Source organism: Paroedura picta, chromosome 6 (genome assembly GCF_049243985.1).
Source record: "Paroedura picta isolate Pp20150507F chromosome 6, Ppicta_v3.0, whole genome shotgun sequence".
Classification (NCBI taxonomy): domain Eukaryota; kingdom Metazoa; phylum Chordata; class Lepidosauria; order Squamata; family Gekkonidae; genus Paroedura; species Paroedura picta.
The window spans coordinates 73,276,796-73,299,322 of record NC_135374.1 but is presented as its reverse complement, the minus strand read 5'-3'; the positions used below and the strand labels follow the sequence as shown (position 1 = coordinate 73,299,322).

The following is a 22,527-nucleotide window of genomic DNA, read 5'->3' as shown; positions in this document are numbered from 1 at the left end:
GCTCCTTATTTCGAATTCATGGATTTATTAGGGTTGCCATCCCTGGTTTGGGGAATTCCTGGAGATTCCCGGGGGGGGGGGGTTGGGGAAGGGAAGGACCCCAGCGGGATATGATGTCACAGAGTCCACTCTCCAAAGTGGTTGGACATCATTTGTAATAGCAGACCTCCAGAACCCCCCCCCTCCCTGAATAGGTGGAGAGTGGATATAGGTTGCCCAAGGAGAATCGTGGATCTCATTGGATTGGGACCCAAAACCCCTCAGCAACTCAGCCAATGAGCTAGCGGAAGATTGGTACTGGTGATTCTCCGAAGCCATTGATGAGATTGCTCCCCGATGTCCTCTCATCTCCCATCCAAAGCCAGCTGTGGCACCCACCAGAGCTGCGCCAGTGGAAATAGGAGATTAGCCAGCTGGAGCAAGTCTGGTGGAAAACATCCTATAAGGTGCTTATGAGATGGCAGTGAAGGCTACAAAGAATGAATTCTATGCAGACACGATTATCTCCAAATCTGAGAGGTAAAGTGCAAGTTGCCTCACCTGGCACAGATGGAAGAATGCTTCCATTGATAAGGAGGAATCCAAACCTGTGCCCAAACTGATAAATAAGGGGGTAAAATAATATTTTTATTGTTCTGTAAAGAGAAGCTTAATATACCAGATTGTTTTATAACAAAAGGCCCCAAAACTTGTTCTTGACTGTATCTGATATGTTCTGTTCTCAAGGCCAGAGACAATTGTTTGTATTACCAGAGGATTGAGAAAGAATGGAAAATTGCCTTTTGTAACCTTTTCCCGGTGACTTAGCATAATAGCAATGGGGTGGTCCTGTGGGATGTGCAAGGGAGTGGAGACCCCAGGTTATTGGCTTGACTTGAAAAGCATCATCTTTCCATGCAATGGAATATTATAAAGTCTCATGTAATCCTTTGTTTGACACACAGGCTTTTCTGGGACAACTCCCCTGCGTCATTTTGTTCATCTGCAGTTGAATAAAATCATAAAAGGTTTTCTAGTCTAGTGGTCACTCTTTTTGGGTACTGCACACTAGGCAAACAATCCTAAAATGCCCAGACCAGGCCCTGGGCTATCAAAACTTTTGATAGAAGACACAATATTAACTACACTCCATCAAGTTTTGGGAGCTGCATCAGTGCTGTATCCACATTCCAGCCTAACCAGAGGACCTCCGTCTTGGCTGGATTCAACGTCAACCAAGTCCACTTGAACCAATCCACCATAATATCTAGACACATGGCCAAGTTATCTGGCGGGTTGAATGGATGGTCATCAATTAATGGAAATAACTGGGTGTCATCAATGTACTGATGGCAGCCCAGCCTGAAACTCCAGGTCAGCTGGGCAATGTGGCACATATAAATATTAAATAGCATTGTGGAAAGTATTGCTCCTTGTGGGACCCCACAATTGAGGGTCTTGTGTTAGGACATACTTCTCCTTACTGCCACTCTCTGTCCCTGACTCTGGCAAAAGTACTCCAGCCATTTCAAGGCTATGTCTGTTATCTATATGTCAACTAGTCAAGTGTTTGTAATCAACCTTGTCAAACACTGGTGTCAGTTGTTTTCCCTTATATTTCCCCAAGGTCACTAAGATCATTGGAACAACATTTGCTCAGGGTCCCCAGCCCAAAGTAGGTGAGATTGGCCCTGACCAGAGCCAGAAACATCTCAACCAGCTCTGCTGGATCTGTAAGACAAAGCTATTCCTCCAGGCTTATGGCCAGGGCCAAAAATAACAACCACCAATAAATGTTGTCCCCATTGCTGGAATACAGAAAAATCAGCTCCTGATGTCTCCCTCCCTACCCCCACCCCCGGGGTCTGGATTAGTTGTGGGCATCTAGATTTAGATTGATAATGTTTTAACATATTTGTAAGTTGTTTTAATGAATGCTGTTATTCCCCCCTGAGCATTTCTGGAAGGTTAGGCTAAAAATAAAATGTTAAAATATTCAGGAATCCTGAATTTTTCAGGTCCCTTATACTTTTGAGATTATTAAAGTCAATGGCAAATCTATCCTTGGTTATTTTCAGTGTTTGAGAGGAAGCGGTTGAGGTAGAGCCATGAAATTTGCAGGACAATTTCTGGAAGCACTCCTTAAAAGAACCCCCAAAGTTTCAAAAAGATTGTGTCAGGGGGTCCAATTTTATGGACCCTCAAAGAAGGTGCTCCCATTCTCCATTTTTCCAATGGGGAGAAAATAGCAAGGCAATACAAGCCTAGCAGAATGTCCCGGAGAATCTCGGAGTCTGAAGTAGAAAGTGAAGGGGGGCACTATTGTAATGTCAGCAGCAGAACAAGTACAATGTGCCCGGCAGAACCAGTGCCTCTGCCTCTGTGGTAGTGCCAAAACCTAAGGTCAAATCTGAAAACCTCTGAAGTAGAAACTGGGAGGGGGGGGGGAGTATCATTTCTACATTTCTAATTCAAAATTTAGCACCAAGCTCTTGAACTCTCCCATCCTAGCTCAGAGGTTTTTAGCACTGGCATATAGGCACCTAGAATGTGTTTCCAACAACCCTTGCCTTCCTGGGCCCTTTTGTCTCTGCACATAACCCTCCTTTGCCATCCTGTTCATGCTCCCAAGTTCTACTGTGTCCTTACCAATATTATGCTGGGAAAGGATATTATGTACATTTCTGGTACTATAGTGCAATATTAATAAATCACTCCCTCATGTGAAAATCTGTATTTAAACATTTAAAAGTCATATCTGTTTATAGAACATGAAAGCTGAACCTAAATTCCACTGAAATACATGAAACAGGCATGCTCAGTTAAAATGGGAGCATACAGCTGGCGCATACAGCAGAGAAGGAAGGCTTGCTGGCCATAGAATTATAGTTTACAATTTATTGTGATGACTGGTCAATGTTTTGGACATATGAAGAAGCGGTTGTGAAACAGGAAATATCTGGAATTCTATTATGTCCTCCAAGTATCTGAAAGTTTAAGGATATTGTCAAGTGTTTGCAAGTCTTCTGTGCAACAATTAAAAATTTGTAAAAGCCAGTAAAGCTATGAACTGCAAGCTAGGCATAGGGCCATATTGTGAGATACAGTTAAAATGGGATACATTTTTTAGAGTTACAAATTAAGTTGTCATTAAACTTGCTAAACAAGTTTAAAACTGCAATATTAAACATCACTGAATTATTCTGATCCTTTTAATTTGCTATACTGATTTTTTAATATTGCAAGTTGTTGCCAAAACGTCGCCAGCTCTGTATTAGTTATTGGATGGTCTGTTGATTGGTATATTTCTATTAAGAGAGCCATATTTCTATTAAGAGAGCCAGTTTGGTGTAGTGGTTAGGAGTGCGGACTTCTAATCTGGCATGCCAGGTTTGATTCTGCACTCCTCCACATGCATCCAGCTGGGTGACCTTGGGCTCGCCACGGCACTGATAAAAAAAACTGTTCTGACCGAGCAGTGATATCAGTGCTCTCTCAGCCTCACCCACCCCACAGGGTGTCTGTTGTGGGGAGAGGAATGGGAAGGCGACTGTAAGCCGCTTTGAGCCTCCTTCGGGTAGGGAAAAGCGGCATATAAGAACCAACTCTTCTTCTTCTTCTTAACCTTTCTATAAAACATTCTGTAAATATTCAGAATCTTTCCCAGGCATTTTTCATTTTAAACTCACAGTGACCATCCGTTTGATATTTGCTTTTTCTTCCACTAGGATTAAAAGAGAAAAAGCAGCAAGAATTATTCAGAGAATACGGTGGATTCATGTAAGAACACGATTGTTTAAGCTCCTGAAACATACAATCCGTGCAGCGGTAAGTTACTGTACCTGGTAATATTTAGCTAGATGCTCAACCTGTAGTTTAACTGTTCTCTCACCTTTTTCTTACCACTCTCCCTAATTTCAAACTGGATTCTCTATGTGCTGGAGCCAGGAGGGGGTTAATTCATTCTGGGGGACCCCTTTCTGAATCAGTCAGGACTTTAGGCTGCCAGTGCGTATTTCTCTCTCTTGTCAGCAATCTCAGCAAGCCTAGTAAAGAACGAACATTCAGTTTTGACTGTTTCATGCTGATTTACAATGGTATCCTCAACCCTAACTGGCACAACATGTATCACTACAGACCTGACAAGTTAGGGGTGGTTCCCCTCCCCCATATTTACTGCCCCTGCCAGGGTATTTTGCATTGGAAATCAAACAAGTGAATATTGGCTTTCCAATGAGCATTTTTTGAATTTTTTAAATTACTTTATATTTCAGCTATGTATTATTGCTACTTTGCCTAAAGATTAGATGGATTATTAGTGTTAGAATTTGCAAGTATTAGAAGGTGTTAATTGGATGAATGTGATGGTTAACTAATGTCTGAACAGTAACTATTCTTTTGCAGAGTGAAGCATGTTACTGTGTTTCATAATTATAAAAACAATCAGCAAAGACCATTTTTCTTTCAGGAGCACTGCATTAGTTATGATATTTTGAAAAGAGTGAGTCCCTTGGAGGCAGAACTTCTTAAGGATCCTAGTATTCTGTGCAAAGTCCGATTCAGGTAAAATAGGTAGATTTGTTTTCATTGGTTCAGTGTACAAAATGAATAGGTTCAGCATCAGCCTAGGCTTGGTGGGCAGGAAGGGTGTTTGGCTGTGATCTATTGAACCCTTGTGGCACCCCCTTGGGTGCTTTGTTATCCAAAATCTCAATTTTGAGTGTAGGTACTTGAGGCTGGGAATTTGGAATAGAAAAAAGATTCAGTTGGTATGCCATCCAACTCACTGCCCGACTTGCCAGGGCTGGCAGAGGTGACGTTCAGCTTGGTGCTAAGCACCCCAAGGCTTGTGGTGCTTTAGGCCTTCAGTGTTCATGTGAATGCTGGCATGACCCATCTGGGAGCTGCTGTAGAATATTCTGGTTCCCTCTATATGCACACAGTAGGTCATATGCTGTTTCAGGCAGATTACAATGTTATATTATTCCTCACAGAAGAATGTCTGGAAAGGATCAGTTCCTACTGATAAATATTACTTCCTTGACCTGATAGAAAAATTATAAGGCTAGCAAGAGTTTACTGTGAAAAAACAAAAACCCACCCAGGCCTTTTCCACACTAGCACAAACCCCAGCATTGGCATTCCTAAAATGTTGAATAATGCAATTACCGTAGTTCCACACATAATTTTTCCTCCCCAGATATAGATTCAAATTTGGTGCTCCCTTATACTGCATTTTCAGATCCTCTTTTATACCAGTTATCTTCCTTATGGGTTGCAACTCTTAGTATTCAAGTGAGGAATCCCACATAATTCAAATTTCTTTTCCTGCCACACTACCATTTTGAGTTTTGTCATGTCTAGCCTGCCTACCATCCTACATCCTACACCCTCCTCCTGAGTTCCCCTTCAAGACATCTGCCAATTTTTAAAATATGTTTATAGCATAACTACACTTTCTCCTCCTTTCCCAGCTCAACTGGATCCTGGACTTCCTGTGGACGCTGGCTGGCTTCTGCCACTCTCAGCATTCCACTTGACTTCCCAGGGTGGGAAAGTGCAATTAGGTACCCTACTGCTGCTGGGAGCACCTTACTTCTCTGCAGCAGAGGGAAGGCAGGCACTGGGACTTGCTTTCCAAGCCTGTGATTTCAGTGCACATGTACGTGTACACACACTTTTAGGGTAGTCTCTCCAGAGACCATCAACCCTTCATGTATAGATTGTGAGATGTCTTTGGGGGTGGGCTTTGAAAGAATAGCTAATATAGGAAGAGAGGTATACCTTGACTTGCTCCAGGCTAACCCCATCTTGTAAGATCTCAGCTGCTAAGCAAGAGTTGACATTGGCTCCAAGGAAAAGCAGGGTCATAACCCAGAGACAGACAGTGACAAACTCCCTCTGAATGTCTCTTGCTTTAAAAACCCATCAATTCTTTGGGCTCACTTCATCTGATCCCCTTGGCAAGAAAGTACATCCAGGAGGGGAAGACGGGCAGCCAGGGGAGGTTAGCTGCATTACGACACACTTCAGTTAAAACAAAAGATTTTACTTTGTAATGGAGTCGCTTTGCACTCTCTCCCCAAGCAGAGTACCTCCATTTTTTAAAAAATGTTTATTGCTAACAGAGCTTTCCCTTCCACTCCCAGCTCAGCTGGCTTCTGAACTTGGGCATGCCAACTAGCTTCTGTTGCTCTTGGTGCTCTACTCAACTTGTTCACCAGCATAGGTGATAAGCAGTCATTGGCTTGAAGCTCTGAAGACCCAGAGCTTGGCAGCATCTCCTGCTGCGTTCCCAGACTGGCTTTACTCTCCATGGGCTTGGCTCACCAAGTGACAGCAGGATGTGGTTTCTAAGTCTGAACTTCTCCACAGAGGAGAGTGGTCTGGTTGCCCCCATTGGCTCTTGAAGAGCAATAGTTTTTTTCTTCTTTAAATCCAGCCACAGAAACTCCTCCAGGCATGAGATGCACAGGACTTTGTTCTGCTTAGCCTGGGTTGCAGCTCTTCTCTGGGGCTCTTCATGTTGGATCTTAAATGGCTGAAAGGTTCCAGGCTCCCTATCAAGAATGATCCTTGCATGCTGAACCAAATTGTATTTCCTCACATGGAGAAAGCTTCATGTGTTTGTGCGGATCATTTTTTCGCTGTGTTATAACGTAATAAAGAATTTCTTTTTTGAAGCAGACATTTCAGACATTCCATGAACATGAAGGGGGAAAGGTGGCAGGCAGGCTCAGCCAAACACTTGTTAGGAAGGACACAAAATGGCTGAGTGGCATGGCAGGAACCAAAATGGCACTGGTTGCCCCTTGTTTAACAAATGAGCAAGATTCTGACATTTCTATTATGCAGTAATGTTGATGCACATTCCTCCCCCCCCTCTAATTAAAAATTGCCAAAGGAGGCTGCCCCTTATTAGAAGCAAATGCAGAAAGCATGTAGCTGATTACAACAAAGATAGGAGAATGAAAAATCAAAGAAAAGGCAGTAGTATGTAATGACTGCTGCATACTATAAGTATCCCTTGGGAAATCAACTTGGACTTAAAAAGAAATAAGTCTACACTGCAGAAATGGTCCCAGAATGAGATCATTTTAGATGATGACAAGTAACCAGGTTTTGTTTTTGTAGGAATAGGATGTTGATACTGAATATTAATTGATTTAATTAAAGCATCCCTTGATATTATGATTGACAACAAAGATGAAATTCTTTTGATTGTCATAAATAACTTATAATGAATAAAACTTACGTAACTTATAATGACTAAAACATTTAAAAGGTTCTAATGGTATATATACATGAGAGCAAAAGTGAAATTACATATGATAAAAATTAAGCTTTTAATTATACAAAAAAAAAATTTCTTTCAGATTTGCAGGATCCCAATTTCCCCCTTTCATCGTGTTCAAGATATTTTGCATCTCAGGGGGACAAGCCAGCAAATACATCAGTGGGAAAACAATAATAACACCAAGAAGTGAGGTGACCTACTGGATGTTTGTACATTCTTAGGTTTTACATTCTGTAACATCTTTAACATCTACTACTTCAGTGGAGAGATCACACAACTTACTTAAATGATGCCCTTCCTTAAAACATACATGGAGAAACCCCAGTTCTGTTAGGACAACATTGTCCTATTGCTTTCATATCAAGTTGATTGCTTGCAGTAGGCTGGATCCAATGAATTCATTCCACTAACAGGCAAAGGCTTCCACCACCATGAGGAACCTTGCTGTGGCAGAACGGGCCTCTTCCACTAGAACAAGGTTTCACTGTTAGCCAGACAGATCCAGAGGACACAAACCAAAGGGGCATTCCTAATTAACCTTAGTTTGACTCAGCACAAAAGAACAGGAATTTTGTAACAGGAATTTTGCAATCTGTGACACACCAAACCCAAGGCGCAGTGGACTGGATAGATACACCAGCCCAAGAAAACCTTCAGAAATCGCATGGTTTTGCTGTCTGAGAGTACATCTGGGTACATTATAATACATGGTTAGTGAGCTGCCTTTAGGTGTATTAGTTTCCAGTGGTACAAGTATGTTCCTTGATGTTCTACAGATCCCCCTAGCAAATAAGAAATTGTTAAAAGAAATAAGGAAAGCTGCCACAGCTGCAATTCAGAAACATGAATGCACACTATCTATACCAGGGTCCCCGACACGATGCCTGTGTGTGCCGCTGTGCCTGCTGACATCTTTCTTGATGCCAACCAAGTGCTTTTCTTCTTCAAGGCCAACCTTTCACATTTCAATTGTAGCACATGTTAACAAAATGTTTAAAAGTTTGCCAAATAGTTGTAACTAGCCAAGCAGATATCATCCCCCCCATGCATTAGCTATAATTAAGTGATACCAAATGGACTCCAGGGAATGGTAGAGGACAGGAAGGCCTGGATGATCATTGTCCACGGAGTTGCGATGGGTCGGACACGACTTCGCACCTAACAACAACAACAAACCTTTCACATTTCAACTGCAGCACCTCAATAGCTTATCAATGTTCTGAATAGCAGTTTTAAAATGCTCACAAGTAGATCAATTTTAAATACCCTGTTAAAAGAGCAATTAAGCAATAATTACATGAAATATTCAAAATTATCAGCTGCAAACCTCACATATTCAAAGAATAGTCTACTACTTAAAGATTCAATGTGTCACAGACAGTGTGACCGTGTGTCACCATAATGCTTAAACAAAATAGCTTAAGCAGGCAAACCACCTCATCACTTGCCTCAAAAACCCTACAGGTTCACCATAAGTCAGCTGTGACTTGACAGGACTTTCCACCACCCCCACTTTGGTTGAAAGATTAATTCTCATGAATCTTTGCCTTCAAGAAGTAGAGGGAGAGCGTGCAGAGCAGACTTCCAGAGAAGAGGCATCTTTACATGTGACGTGTAACATGAGATTTGAGGTGCAAAGAGAGACCCACATATGCACTCTTCTACTGTGAGAATAACATCTCTGTTACTGTAGAATCTTTCCAAATTCTTTACGATTTTCATATACTAAATTGATTCTTTTTTTCGTTACAGCTATAAGTGGAATCTGATCTCAAAGTAAAGAGCATAAGAGTTTCATAAGTGGTGGTTTGGAATGGAGATACAATTAAATTACAGTAGTTTTATTATATACTTTTCACTTTTTAATAGGCAGCTGTCGATGCTTGCAAACTAATGGGATATCGGAAGTATTATAAGCAGATATTGCAAGATGAGCTTAATTTTAAAAGATATGGAGTAATAGATCAGATAGATGTTGCAACAGTAAAAGATTACATGCAAGTAAGTAATGTTCATATGGTTTCTTTAAAAACCCAATGAAAGATGGGAGGAATTGGAGGAAGAAAGGCATGAGTCCAGACTTATTCTGAATCTCTCAGTCTGTACAGGCTTCAAGTGAGATGTAGGCCAAAAGCAAATATATTCATCATTTCTAAGAGGAAAACTTCATCTTGTTAACATAAGGAATGTTTAGTCACATTCTAAAGAACCACATATGCATCAATCCAGATTCTAGACACAGGATTATTTTACTGGCTCAACCATTTAGATTTAGCTCCTCATAATGGTTTGCAGAAACAGAGGCAGCTTGCAAAAATACCAGTAAATGCTATCATACTTCTAAGTTCTCAAAAATATTGTTGCTTTATGCCTCTAGTATAATAGTCATTTGGATGAGACTCCAGCATACTTTGGTGGCAGACATAACTACTGGAGAAGATTATCATTGGAAAATTTTCCCAGGACAATGATAATGTATGACATCATGGAATATGCACAATGTGGGAAAATGTCTGCCAGACTGAGATGTGAACTTCCATTTCTACTGCTGAAGCCAGAAAATGAAGAGACGTACCATGCTCAACTTATGGCTGTTTGTCAAATCAGGTAAAGTTTATCATGTCAGTTTGCTTCCTCCTTTGTGATCTTAAGTATTTGTCCCAACAAGGGAACATTGTTCATATATGAAGTCGAACAGCACAGGGATATAATGCTGTACTCGGTTTAGAATAAGGAGTACCCAAGTGTGGACTTTTGACCTAACTATTAGATAATAAACCAAAGGACAATGAAAAAGTAGAAAGAAATAAAATATGCCTTCCCAGAGGCCTTACAGTTTTCCTGCACCAGGACTGCAGACATTGCACTCACCAGAAATCTAAGTTTCAAGGCGGCAACTGGACCTGCAAGAACAAGCCACCCCCAAACAGGCAAGGAGAAACCATATCTTAAACCAGGATTGCTGCATATTTTAGAATGTCCCTGGCCCTCAAGAAAAGAGCTGAACACTTAAGCACCCATAACATAAATAACATCCCCATTCAAAATATGGGGAAATTATGTAGCATTATCTTATTTTCCCTCCATTATTCAATGGGAGGAAGCATCTATTGCCCTGTGCAGAAAGGCTGGTCCTGTTGGCCTCAAAACCTCCATTATGAGTAAACTCCCACCTAGTTTTAAGTTTAAGACATTGGACAATATAGTCCCCTTAATTGGTGAGTATGAGGCATTCTGTCTCCCTCCCCCTTTTATTTGAAAGCATATCAAGCCTTGTCACATCTGCAGATACAAAGATTTAAAGACCAATATCCACAATGACATCCATACAATCATAGTAAGAGTTTGGGAAGCATATGTTGTCAGTGTTTACAAACCTGCAGTTTCATGACCAGGACATGTCCTGTCATGTATGTTGGTGACTTTATTTTTTATTTTATTTGTTTAATTTATTTATATACCATCCTCAGGCCATTCAAATCTTTCTCCCCGTGGACTTCCTGGAAAATTCTAAATGTGTTCTGGGAGAATAAAGGAAAGCTGGCACAGACCAATTCCTGTATATTCTAGTGCAGAATCCAAAGACAAGGCATGGCAAGGCAGACAGGACTCCCATCAGTTCCTGTTTTGCTAAACTCTTAGCTTCTTCTCATGCCAACATGCTTTAACTGGTACAGCCAAGTTCACAGCACCTCAAGTTGTGTACTGAACGCTTCAAACTACATGTTTGACTAAGGTGGTATATTACATAGTAAGATGGTCTGTTGTAGGAGTTCTTACAAGTTTACCCTTGCAAAACATTATTTCAGCTCTTAAATAACATGCTGAGTGATAGAACCTTCCAAGTAATTATGGGCCGGTCAGTTAAAAAGAAGAAATTGAATGACAGTTTACCCCAGGATTTGGTCTTCAGCTCATTTCAAAATCCAGGAAGTTTGTTTATGTTGATGATATGGTGATTGGAATAAGGCATAAATGGATCAAAAGGACTGAGGAAATATTAACTAGGGACCTTGAAATTTTTGCTGACTACTACTGTAAATGGTGGTGTATTCGAAGTCCAGGAAAAGCAATGCTCTCATTTCTAAATCAATAAAAATCTTGCCAATTGTGAACTGAATGTCTACCTTAATGGCACCCAGCTTTTACACAATCATAAACCTAAGTGCCTTGTCATTACCCTCAACAGAACCTTGAACTATAAACACCATTTTACCAAAGTAGCAGTGAAAGTAGACACACAAAACATCCACCAAAAATTATGTGGTTCAGTTTGGGATGTATCTGCTTAGATGTTCAGCTTTGGGATTGGCTAATAGTATTTCAGAATATGGTGCTTCAGTATGGCTCAACAGCCCACATGTTCACAACCTTTATGTTTAACTTAATATAACAATGAGAACCATCCGTGGATGTCTTTGCTACTTTAACCTATTGGTTACCTACATTGTGCCGTATCACTCCCCTGCCTCTCAAAGACAGGATGCTCTTCTTCATGAACATAGAAGATAATCAAAAACAGGGAGCTGCCTACTCACAAAGACATAGCTGACACAGGTTTGTCCAGACTAAGGTCCTGACACCCAGTAATAAGATCTGCACAAATCACACAATCACAAAATTTCAATCTAAGGAATAAATGATTGTGAAAATTGATAGTTCTACCCAATATTGATAACTTGATAAACATCAATGAAAGGCCCGCAAGATTTGACTTGTTAGATAAAGCATGAAAGACAGCTATCAGAATACGAACAGGCTCTGACAGATGTGCAGACCTGTCATTTAAATGGGGCAAAATGCCAGGGCCCAAATACAATCGCAGTGCAGCCTGTCAAACTATTTTGCATCTGTCACAGGAATACAAGTGTCATGTTTTCCTGGGAGATGTGACAGAGTTCTTTGAACTTTCTCCGGCTGTGATTGTATGGATTGAAAATTTATATATGAGTATTTAGTGTGATTGTTCATTCTGTCTGTACATTCGTATCAATTTGGGTAAACATTTTATATTGTGATTTTTGTGTGTAATATCACCATATGCTAAAAAAACACAAAGATTTAAAGGCTCCTCTTGGAGCCACTTGTGAATTTACACATATAGGCAAGCTTACATGTATATATTCTGGTATTCTAAGTCTTACCAAAGATACTCTGATCTTATGTGTCAGAGCATGCAGCATGGACTTATATTACTCTGTTCTTATGCCCTCATAACAGGATTAGTAATATTAACATTAAACATGTCGCCAGAACTTTTTGAAATCATCAGCATATCATTATTGCCATAGCGGGGCATAGACATGTATGAGCATTGTTTTAATCTCAATAATTATACCATGTTGGACAGAAAATGTTGATCTCTTAACTAGATGTGCTGTTTTGATATTGAGCAAAATGTCATGCACAGTAAGGAAAAAATGTTTAGTGTTTTTTCCCAAAATTAGTAAGGAAAAAATATTCATGTGAATCTGTTCTTCCTTAGCTCAAAACAAAAAAAAAATTAATCAGCAACTGGTTTTTGAAGGTTGTACAGCATAGACCTATTTCTTAAGTTATCAGATGGAAATTTAAATGAACCCTATTTCTTAGAATAGCAAAATTGGAAAGAGCCCTATGAGTGGCCTGGGAGCCATAATACTAACACTACAACTCTCATATAAATGATTGCTGGGAACTCCATCTATAGCAGAGTATTATGTTATGCTTAGAGGTTTATTATCTTTAAATAGGGTTGGTTTTTATATGCTGCTTTTCTCTACCAGGAGTCTCAAAGTGGCTTACAGTACTTTTCCTCTGCCCACAACAGACACCCTGCTAGGTAGGTGAGGCTGAGAGAACTTCTGACTGGACTGTTTGGTCAGAACAGCTTAATCAGTGCTGTGGCAAGCCCAAGATTACCCAGCTTGGCTGCATGTGGGGGAGTGGAGAATCAAACCCAACTCGCCAGATTAGAAGATGCTGTCTTAACCACTACACCGCACTGGCTTTAGATTTCATTTTGGATACTAAACAAAATTGAAGTAGCAAAATGGATATTTCAAGAAGAAAGCATAGTCACTCTCATACTAAATCTGCTAGCCTTTACATTCTGTCAAAGACTCAACAACGTTTTCTTCTAGATTTGTTACACCAAAACCTACAAAGATCAGCCCACCGGGATTAGGCCAACAGTCAGCACCCAGATGTTCTGAGCGTCGCTCTTTTCAAGCTCGGCAGAAGATTGCAAAAATGAGGAAGTCTTATAAGCTTGGTAAAGAAAAAACGGTAAGTATTTACAAAACTCAAAAAGTATAACTAAGTTTTAGAACAACTTGGCTATATCAACCAGGATTCTGATAGGATATTTTCTAGCCCTAGGAATTTTGTTATGCTTTCGTGATGTTTATTTTTCCATACATCCACATAGATATGCTTTATTTTATATGGAATTGTAGTAAGGCTATTTGCGCAATTTTGTTGAAGAGATACTCTGACTGGAAAAAATACACTTGATCTGATTAAAAAAAATATCTACACATCATGGACTTTGCATTAATTGTGCAAAGCAACATGTAAGGTTTTGGATGAAATGGGGGGGGGCACAGGCAGCTAACTCAAACACTGTAATGTCTTAATTTATATTTTATTATTCAGGAACAGAAGATGTCTATTTCAACTCCTTTAACTGGTCATCAAAAAGTGAAAATTCCACAGGAAGGCACAGCCCACCAAACTCTATTTGTAGAAGAAGAATGGGAGAAAGAGGCAGCAAAGCTTTTTGCATGGTCTAAATCACTTGAAGATATTGGAGATGACCTCTAGTAAAAGTGTTTTTCCAGAAACAATTACCCACTTGAAATTACACTGGGGCTTCTGTTCTCCACGTGCAGTTATCTTGGCCACAATTCACACACAGTCCTGACAGAACATAAATTTCATATAAACAATCAAGCTCTGGCTTAGGGGAAGCAAAAAACTGTGCTTCAAATGATACGATCATAGTATTAAGGAGGAATAAATGGGGAAGAATTGCACCACTAGAAAAGTAGGGGGAGGCAGGGAAGTCCAAGTGCATCATGGCCAACCAGAACATTGATCTTTCAAAGCAGTAATGCTGGACACGGTAAATAGACTCAAGGTGGGTAATCAGATAATATAGTTTCCAGCTAAGAGGAAACAAAAGGATGATGTTATGAAATGATTTAAACTGGTGTCTACTGAATTTAATGCAAAGATACATTCTTTTAAATATGACTGCCTACAATTGTTTTTTTTATTCAAATGCTGTAATAATGTTATAACAACTATACTATGAATAATTATAGAGAGTCTTAGTCCCAATGGTAGGCAAAAAGAACTTTTAAATATTAAATGACAACTCCAGTACATCTTTTATTCTCTCCCATTACAATACATGGGATTTGCAAGTACTTAACTTCAACTACGTTCATCTTTCCCAATTAGACTCACATGCTTTGTGTATAGTAAATCTGAACTACAAGGCGGAGTATAATAAAGATTAAAAATATTTTATTTACATTTTCTTTATGTACAGTTTGTACACCTCTTTTAGTTTAAAATGTAAGAATACATATGCATGTCCAGACATAATGCATTCACAGCATGAAGACGTTAACCTGCAAAACAAACAAACAAAAAACAGAAGAAAATGCTTTTAAAAAATTGGGGCAAACCCTAAATTTTAGAATTTCCTAACCCTGGAAACATTAGAAAATATTCCAATATCCGCATTGGAGTCCATCTATATATTTTAGTCAACAAAGTATGCTCATTTGCTACAACACAGCATGAAATCAGGAAATGTTTTAGCTAGTCAACTGGAAGAATTATTTATGCCACATCAATTTGGGGTATAATGAAAATCAATACTGGATTATGCCTAGGTAACTTCTTAATGCTGATACTATTGGTAGAATTTTACCGCTTATAAAGGTTCTAGACTTCAATCCAATGCTGGCTATTCATGACTACTGGATTTTTGATCCTGAACTAACCGATGAAAGTTTTAAGGCAGAATCCACCCAAACAAAATCGGAGTTTTTTTCTAGTTTGCCATTCAGTTTCTTCTTTGTTCTTCTCCAACACTATTGAATGATTGCTACTGATAAAATACCACGTAACATAAAAACTAAAGTTTCCAGTCCTTTAAGCACATCTTCAGCCTTTTGCAGGTAAACTCACTTGTTTTTCATTTCAAGTATGAATAAACCTGTTGAAGCAATGCACTTGCACATTTCAGATTCTGACATTAATTTGCTACTTTTACCTATGCAAAGTAAGTTTTCAGAAAGTTAGTAATTCACATAAATAGATTGTATTAAGAAAATAGTATTTCCCCATTTTAATTAAAAGTGGAAAAGGTGTTCCATGTAATCCCAGTGCAGTTATTTAACCCCTAAAATGTAAAAGCAGTATTTCTAGCAGCAACTAACTTGATACAAAAAGTAGGCATGCTAAACATAGTTATGCTTTTATTTGGTGTCTATTTTTGAATGCTGTATCCTTTTTCTATCTTGATCCTTTTGTTCACCCAGTTCCTAGAGGAAAACATTATCCATTGCCAGAGTAACTAAGTATGAACAAGTGTAAAATCACATTTCAGGAATAAGCTAGACTAAGCAATGATTGTGTAGCCACTTGGCTAGAGGCAAGTTCATACCAGTAAAATATAGATACCAACTTTTTCAGTAGCATAAATCATATGTAAACATTGGCTGTTTGCAAGAAACTATTTGAGAAAGCCACTGGTCCCTTAGCATTAATTTCAGTTTCCTTTCTTCAAACACTAGTTCCTGATATTTGATATACTCCTCATGCATTCCTTCCTACAGAAATGCAGAGGTCACAATCCAGTGCAAAATTAAGTATGCTAAATCCCACTGAAATCAATTGGCTGTAAATTCATTTTGACTGGGGTGGACTGGGAAGGTGGGCTAGCCAACTCTACTAGGCTTTTATGGTCTCTTATTTTGGAAGGTGACTCACCAATGCAAATGGAACCTGCAGTGTCTGAACCAAACGAGTCCAGTGCTTAACAGAGTCTAATTTGAAGACAACACAGCTGTAATGTGTCAAACAAAAATGGAGGAAGAGAGAAATGCTGAAGAACAATTTTAAAATGGTGTCCACTGCCCTTAGCTCCCTTCCTCTTTTATATTAAATATATAAGTATCAAAACAATGTGTACATATAGTAAGAACTCAGCACCTTAATATAATGCTCTGGACAGTATCAGCAAAGGTAGGTTAAGAGTCACTGACACATCGAGACAAATAAATAGCTTAACCATACCCAAAAGCAGCAATACCTTCCTTTAGATGCTTTTTTATCTGCCAAATGGGAAAGAAGTAATACAAATAAGCATATATACGCTATAAAACACATTCCAGTGTAAACAAAAGAATCTAATAAAAATGGCTGCAATTCAATGCATGCCATCTTGAAGATAAGGCCCATTTAATTCACTTGGATTTACTCCCAATTAAACAAGTGCATGATTTGGCTGTAACTAATTTTCAAATGATGTATTACAATAGAATGAAGTAGTAACTGAAACAAGCACTTTAGAATATTGTTACAGGTCTTTTCATTCCTGTTCGATGATTGGCCTTAATGCTCTGCCTCCAACTTTAAATCTATGTATTATTTCAGACGAGTCTTCTAAAATGCTAAAAGCATTGCTTAAAACCTAATATTTAGTTGAAGTCAAAAGGTAAAAAGTGTGTCTGTGTATATAATGAGCTTGCTTTTGGCGGAGTGTTAAGCCCCTTTTTAAAAGGATATACCTGTTTCGTCCTGCAGATTCAAACATCACTGTTCTACGAGATATGAGAAGATCATGTTACAAAGTCCTGCTACATCACATTTAGCATGCTAGGAACAAGGGTAGGCCTGAAACCAGCTCAGCATGCTAGCCTTGCATGTACAGCAACACTTTGGTCAATTTACCTAACTGATCTCCACTTTGAGATTTGAAGCTATACACCATAGTGTCCTGTTCAGCCTTGGTTGATAAGAGATTAAATACAAAGCCCAATTTACATAAAACAAGTAGCTATGTTGTGGCTGCTTGAACTCCAAATGCTGAAAGTTCTCAGCCACTCCCCAGTCTGATAATTTCATCATTTCATTGTAAGCTATTAAAACAAGTAATTCCCTCTCATGTAGCAAAGTAGGCAGATTATTATAGTAAGATTTCATACAGCCACTACAGAAAACTTCTAAGAATGAAGCAGACTCAAATTCTTGTTTTGATAACATGAATTCCTAGAATGAAGGGTAGGAACAAACATGTAAACACACCATCACAAAGCATGTTATTGTCTTGAGATCACAGAGGTTTAATACCAACACAAATGGTGGTGCTAGTATGTTTTAGATAATTTATTGAAAGCTACTGTTAATTGACAGATATCCCATTCCAGCCCCCATTTAAATTAATTGGTTTGAAATGGCATAGAATTTAAGAGTTATCTATAAGGTCTACATATTGTAATCATTACTCTTCTTGGTTGTATCCAAACTAGGGAAGATTACAATTCTCAAATGAGTGTGATCTTCTCATACATTGGGGGATCCAAATACTATGTTAACTTTAGATTGAATTCTGCAACAGTGTTTTGCCGTGCAGGACACCTTTCTTTAGGCAGGAACTACTAATGGTGTGTGTGCCTGGAATCCTGCAATATCTCACTCTAACATAAGGTTAAACAGCCAATGTAATTAGGGTTTTTGTTTCCTCCTACAGTTGAAGTACACTATCAGCAGCTTTGAGACATCTCTAGGTTATTTTAAACCACGGGATAGAATTTCAAATGCTTCTTTGACATTAAAGCAATTCCTAACACTTTCTAAACATTTCAGAGTGATGGCAAGACCAAACCTTTCAGACGTTCTAGTTTTGTATATGAGGAATTATATTGCATAATAATGCTAACTAATAATGTAAACTGGTTCTTGGTCCACTTGCCAGGAAACGGTGCACTACTGAAACAATTCTAAGGAACTTTTGAAGTAGTCAGTCTGCTTGTAGGTTCTGTAGAGCAGTGGTCCGCAACCTTTATTAGGCTGCGGACCAATCTGGGGGAAGGGTGATCCGGCTGCTGCGCATGCGCAGCAGCCCATGCGCAAACACACGTTTGGCAGGTACGCACATGCGCGTTTGCGCCATGTGCAGCTGCAAAAGGGCATGTGTGGACCTGCCACGCGTCTGTGCATGTGCATTTGCAGCCGCGCATGGCACAAATGCTCATGCACAGACCTGCTGCGCATGCGCACTTGCGCTGGCGGTCGCACTTCCCGCTCCCCCCCTCCCGCAAAAAGAAGCTTGCTGGGCCGCAAGTTTGCGGCCCGGGAAGTTTCTCACTGCGGGGGGGGGGGCGGGGAGAGGGAGCCGCGGCCTGGTGCCAGAGCCTTCACGGCCCGGCACCGGGCCGTGGTCCGGTGGTTGGGGACCACCGCTATAGAGAACACCACATGCACTTGGGTTTGTGCTGCAAAGGAGATGTTGAAGTATATGCAATCTCATATTTCCAAGCACAAAAATATTGGCTATCCGTGGTCAAGAGGTTTACTAGCAAGTCTTCTGTTGTGGATAAATAATTAACTCCCACCCATTCGGATAACCCTTCCAAAACCATCAGGAAACCCCAGGTTTTCATGAAACTCTGGTTGAAAAAGCCTGTATTATGCTCACCTCATTTAACCAAGTGTAAGTTTCCCCCCTCCCTTTTAATCAATCTAAAAGAGAGAAATAAACGTGGTAGTCTGGTCCTTCCTGTCTCCTTATAAATCTTTATATCCCAAGTGATGTAAGAATAAAAGTGCCCTATAAAAACACACTTTTATATTATAAAATAACAGTTCATTTACTTTCCAGAAATGTGTTACAGTGCAACACATTTAGGGAGAATTTGGTCCTTTGGCATACTTCACTTCATGCTCCTTGAATATAGAATGCTTGTTCTATGTTTTTCAGTGAGAAAATGCTAAAAATAAAATTTCCAAACATTACTGTGTGACCTTGCACCCATTTTATGCTGTGTTTTTGTCATTTTTGCCTATATTCTACATGCCCTCATTAAGTACATTGAGGTAGCATGAAATTTTATTTTTTTTCCGTTCAAAACTCTCTTTTTCAGGGACCTACAGAAAGCTCTTCACCAGATGCAGCTGCATAAGCCCTTTAGCCCTCCATTCAAGGACAGTAGTTATTTTCCAAATTTACTTAAAAAACCCAGCATATTTATCTTGGCCCAACATTTAAACACACCAGAGAACGCTTTCCAACAAGTGCTTTAACACTTCTAAAAACACCTACAGAAGAACACAGTACTTGTCACAGGGCACTGTTAGTGATTGTTATACATATTTCTGATTTATATTTTGGAAACACCATTATAAGATGACAAGTTAGAAGCTATGGCCATTTTTGTAAGAGAAAAAGAGGTGCAGCTAACATTTTTAGCATTAAAAATTGAAATATTAGTTTTCACCAAAAATCAGCTTATAAACAAGGCTTCTAGGTCCCCAGGAATTTAAATACATGAAGGGCGATACTATTATACATAAAACTCAACAGATATGGTTGATTATCTGTGTACTAGTTAAAAACAGACTTTTCTAGTTGCACATAAAAACGCATTTTATAAGTGATCTTAAAGTGTATGTATCTAAGTATGTACATATATTATTCACAAACCGCAATGCAGACAAAGGCAGCCTAGAAATTTTCTTCCAGAAAACTTTTGATGCTAAATATATGTATATATATTTATATATATATCAGTAGAATTACTGGAATTATTGCACAAAACTGTAGGAAAACTCATGCAAAAATATAAAATAATTTTATATTCCTACTAATATCAAAGTGAGAATTGTGACATGATCAGGAAGTCAGGTTATGGGGGGGGGGAGGTCAAAGTACAGGGCAAGACTGAAAGGCCTCTGCTCCACCATGATCTCAGGTTCTGTTCTAATAAAACTGTGGAATCTTATCTGGATATAGTTTTAAAAAGTTAAAATGCACAATACTGATGGAAAAACGGAAAAAATGCTGAGAAACCCCCACCCCCTTTTTTGTAATGGAAAAAAAATTTGGAACTCTGGGGGAGTAAACTTATGAGACCCCTCCCCTTTTGAGTGAATAAGTGAAAAGTTATTAAGGCAATATTCTATTCAAAATGTGTAGTACGAAAGATTTATAGAAAACACTCTACAACATCAGATAATAATTCCTATATATCCTGTAAACGTATACAACATATCTTAACGAATGTTCGTTTATATGTGAATAATTTTGGCAACAATACGCTATATTGTTTAGTGATAATGCATAATGATAATGCATTGTTTTAGAGTGTTATTATATCCAAATATACTATTATGACTATGAAAGTGCTTCTGTCCAAACAAACTTTTGTTCACAACAGAATTTGTTTCCTACCTTCAGTTTTAACTTTTTCCTGCTTCTGAGACAGTAAAAATCAACATGTATTTAGGTAGCATAGGGTGCAGTGGTTGCAGCCTCTCTCAAGTACTGCATATAGTTTAAATTTCTTAGTTTTCTTTAAAATATTTATACTTGCAAATCCCATAAACAGGTCAAATAATATGTTATTTGCTAAGTTATACATGATATATTTTGTGATGTTAGGTCAGCAAAATAAATTAATGTTGAACAAGAAAGTATGGCATATACTTCAACTTTTCCCAAAATTTCTATTTCCTCCTCTTTCCAATAAAAGACCATGGGAAAACACACAAACACCTGCTTTAAAAATTCTGGAAATTTTACATCTCTGAATCATGTAGCTGTCCTAATTCACACTGAGTGAACATATGACAGGGTTTTAAAAACACATGACGTTGAAGAATAAGTTATATTTCTCCCCTCTCACAAAACATGTGACAGCATGTAAAAACAAAAGCAACCAAAAGCAGAATATAAAAACACAGTTACTGGCATTCCTAATAAAGTTGGTAGATGCATTCCCTGTACACTCTTTTTCTTTATTGAATTAAGAGGTGTATTACACAGGTCAATGTCTTCAGTGGGCCTAAATTTGCTTTCCCTACTCCCTCCTTCCACCACCCCTTCCCCCCCACCCCAGTTTATAAATAGGTTTCTGGATCTTTTAGCTACATCGTCTAACATGCTCCAACACATATTCAGGAAAATGTAGACTGCAAACTTGTAAACCATCTAGTTTGCAGGGCATTCGTGGATATTCATCTTCTTTCCATTTATTATCTTCCGGATCAAACGTGAGAATTGAATCACTGTAGTGACCATTGTAACATAGGCCTCCAAGAACCATTATCTGCTTGTCCAACACAGCTACACCATGGCCACTTCTACCAATTGGCATAGAAGCCAAAATAGTCCACTGATCAACGTCTGGGTCATAAACCTCTGTGGACGGACATCCCTGAGACTCAAAAGAGGCCCTAAGGATTACACAAACACCTCCAAAAACATAAAGTTTGCCATTATAAGAAATCATCTTGTGAAAACATCTTGCATAATTCATTTTGCATTTGTTTTCCCAGCAGTTAGTGACCACTTGAGTCCTCCTTGTTCGTTGTTCCACAGTCCCTTCTTTACTGGGATCAAACACACAAACCTGCTTAGATGTGGAGGAGGATGTAATTCCACCTGTGATATACAGCTTGTTCCCAAGAACAGTTCCTTCATGTCCATATTTATTGACTGGATAGGGATCAACAAATTCCCATTTGTCTTCTGTGATATCATATCTCTCTGTTGAATAAAATGTCTCATCCCTTGTCCTCCCAGCCACAGCATAGATGTACCTGCCAATAACTCCAACAGCAAATTCTGAGCGCGGTACAGACATGTCTGTCATTCTCAACCAGGAGTTCTGTCTTGGATCATATCTGAACACCTTGGAAGAAGCATGAAATTCACCATCTGGACCAAGTTCTTCCCCACCCAATAAGAATACAAAGTTATTTACAATGGCAAGGCAATCTGGGCGTAGAGGTACTTGTGGGCCTTCCAGCTCCCACCAGACCCTTGGTTTGTGCAGGAGGAGGATCTTACTATTTACCATGCTGTGCCCTATCATTCCTCTAAATACTGCAGTTTGGGGTTTGGCAGAACGAATGCGATTTGATTTCATTTCCATCAAAGGTTGCTGGTGAACACAATGGAAGTAATTCATAGCTTGTTCCACTTCATGCCGCAACTGCCGGGAATAACGATAAAATTCTGAAGTTTTTAC

General features: G+C 39.1%; 2 protein-coding genes across 10 annotated transcripts in view; one reads left to right on the top strand and one right to left on the bottom strand.

The window, feature by feature from the left end:
• Nucleotides 1-14,795, top strand: part of C6HXorf58 (chromosome 6 CXorf58 homolog) — a 15,062-nt gene extending 267 nt beyond the window's left edge. The window contains exons 1-8 of one of the 3 annotated variants that reach the window (XM_077343026.1): nucleotides 14-519; nucleotides 3,708-3,807; nucleotides 4,448-4,542; nucleotides 7,356-7,467; nucleotides 9,146-9,277; nucleotides 9,654-9,883; nucleotides 13,399-13,543; nucleotides 13,913-14,795. In XM_077343026.1, coding sequence (XP_077199141.1) covers nucleotides 458-519; nucleotides 3,708-3,807; nucleotides 4,448-4,542; nucleotides 7,356-7,467; nucleotides 9,146-9,277; nucleotides 9,654-9,883; nucleotides 13,399-13,543; nucleotides 13,913-14,080 — 1,044 coding nt within the window. In that variant the 5' untranslated portion in view covers nucleotides 14-457 and the 3' untranslated portion in view covers nucleotides 14,081-14,795. Of the gene's footprint in view, nucleotides 1-8; nucleotides 520-3,707; nucleotides 3,808-4,447; nucleotides 4,543-7,355; nucleotides 7,468-9,145; nucleotides 9,278-9,653; nucleotides 9,884-13,398; nucleotides 13,544-13,912 lie in introns of those variants that run through there. The other 2 variants (XM_077343027.1, XM_077343028.1) reach the window with 2 other exon arrangements.
• Nucleotides 14,767-22,527, bottom strand: part of KLHL15 (kelch like family member 15) — a 30,213-nt gene continuing 22,452 nt past the window's right edge. For all 7 annotated transcript variants that reach the window (XM_077343019.1, XM_077343017.1, XM_077343022.1 and 4 more), the window contains one exon: nucleotides 14,767-22,527. In XM_077343019.1, the coding sequence (XP_077199134.1) occupies nucleotides 21,418-22,527 (1,110 nt within the window). In that variant the 3' untranslated portion in view covers nucleotides 14,767-21,417.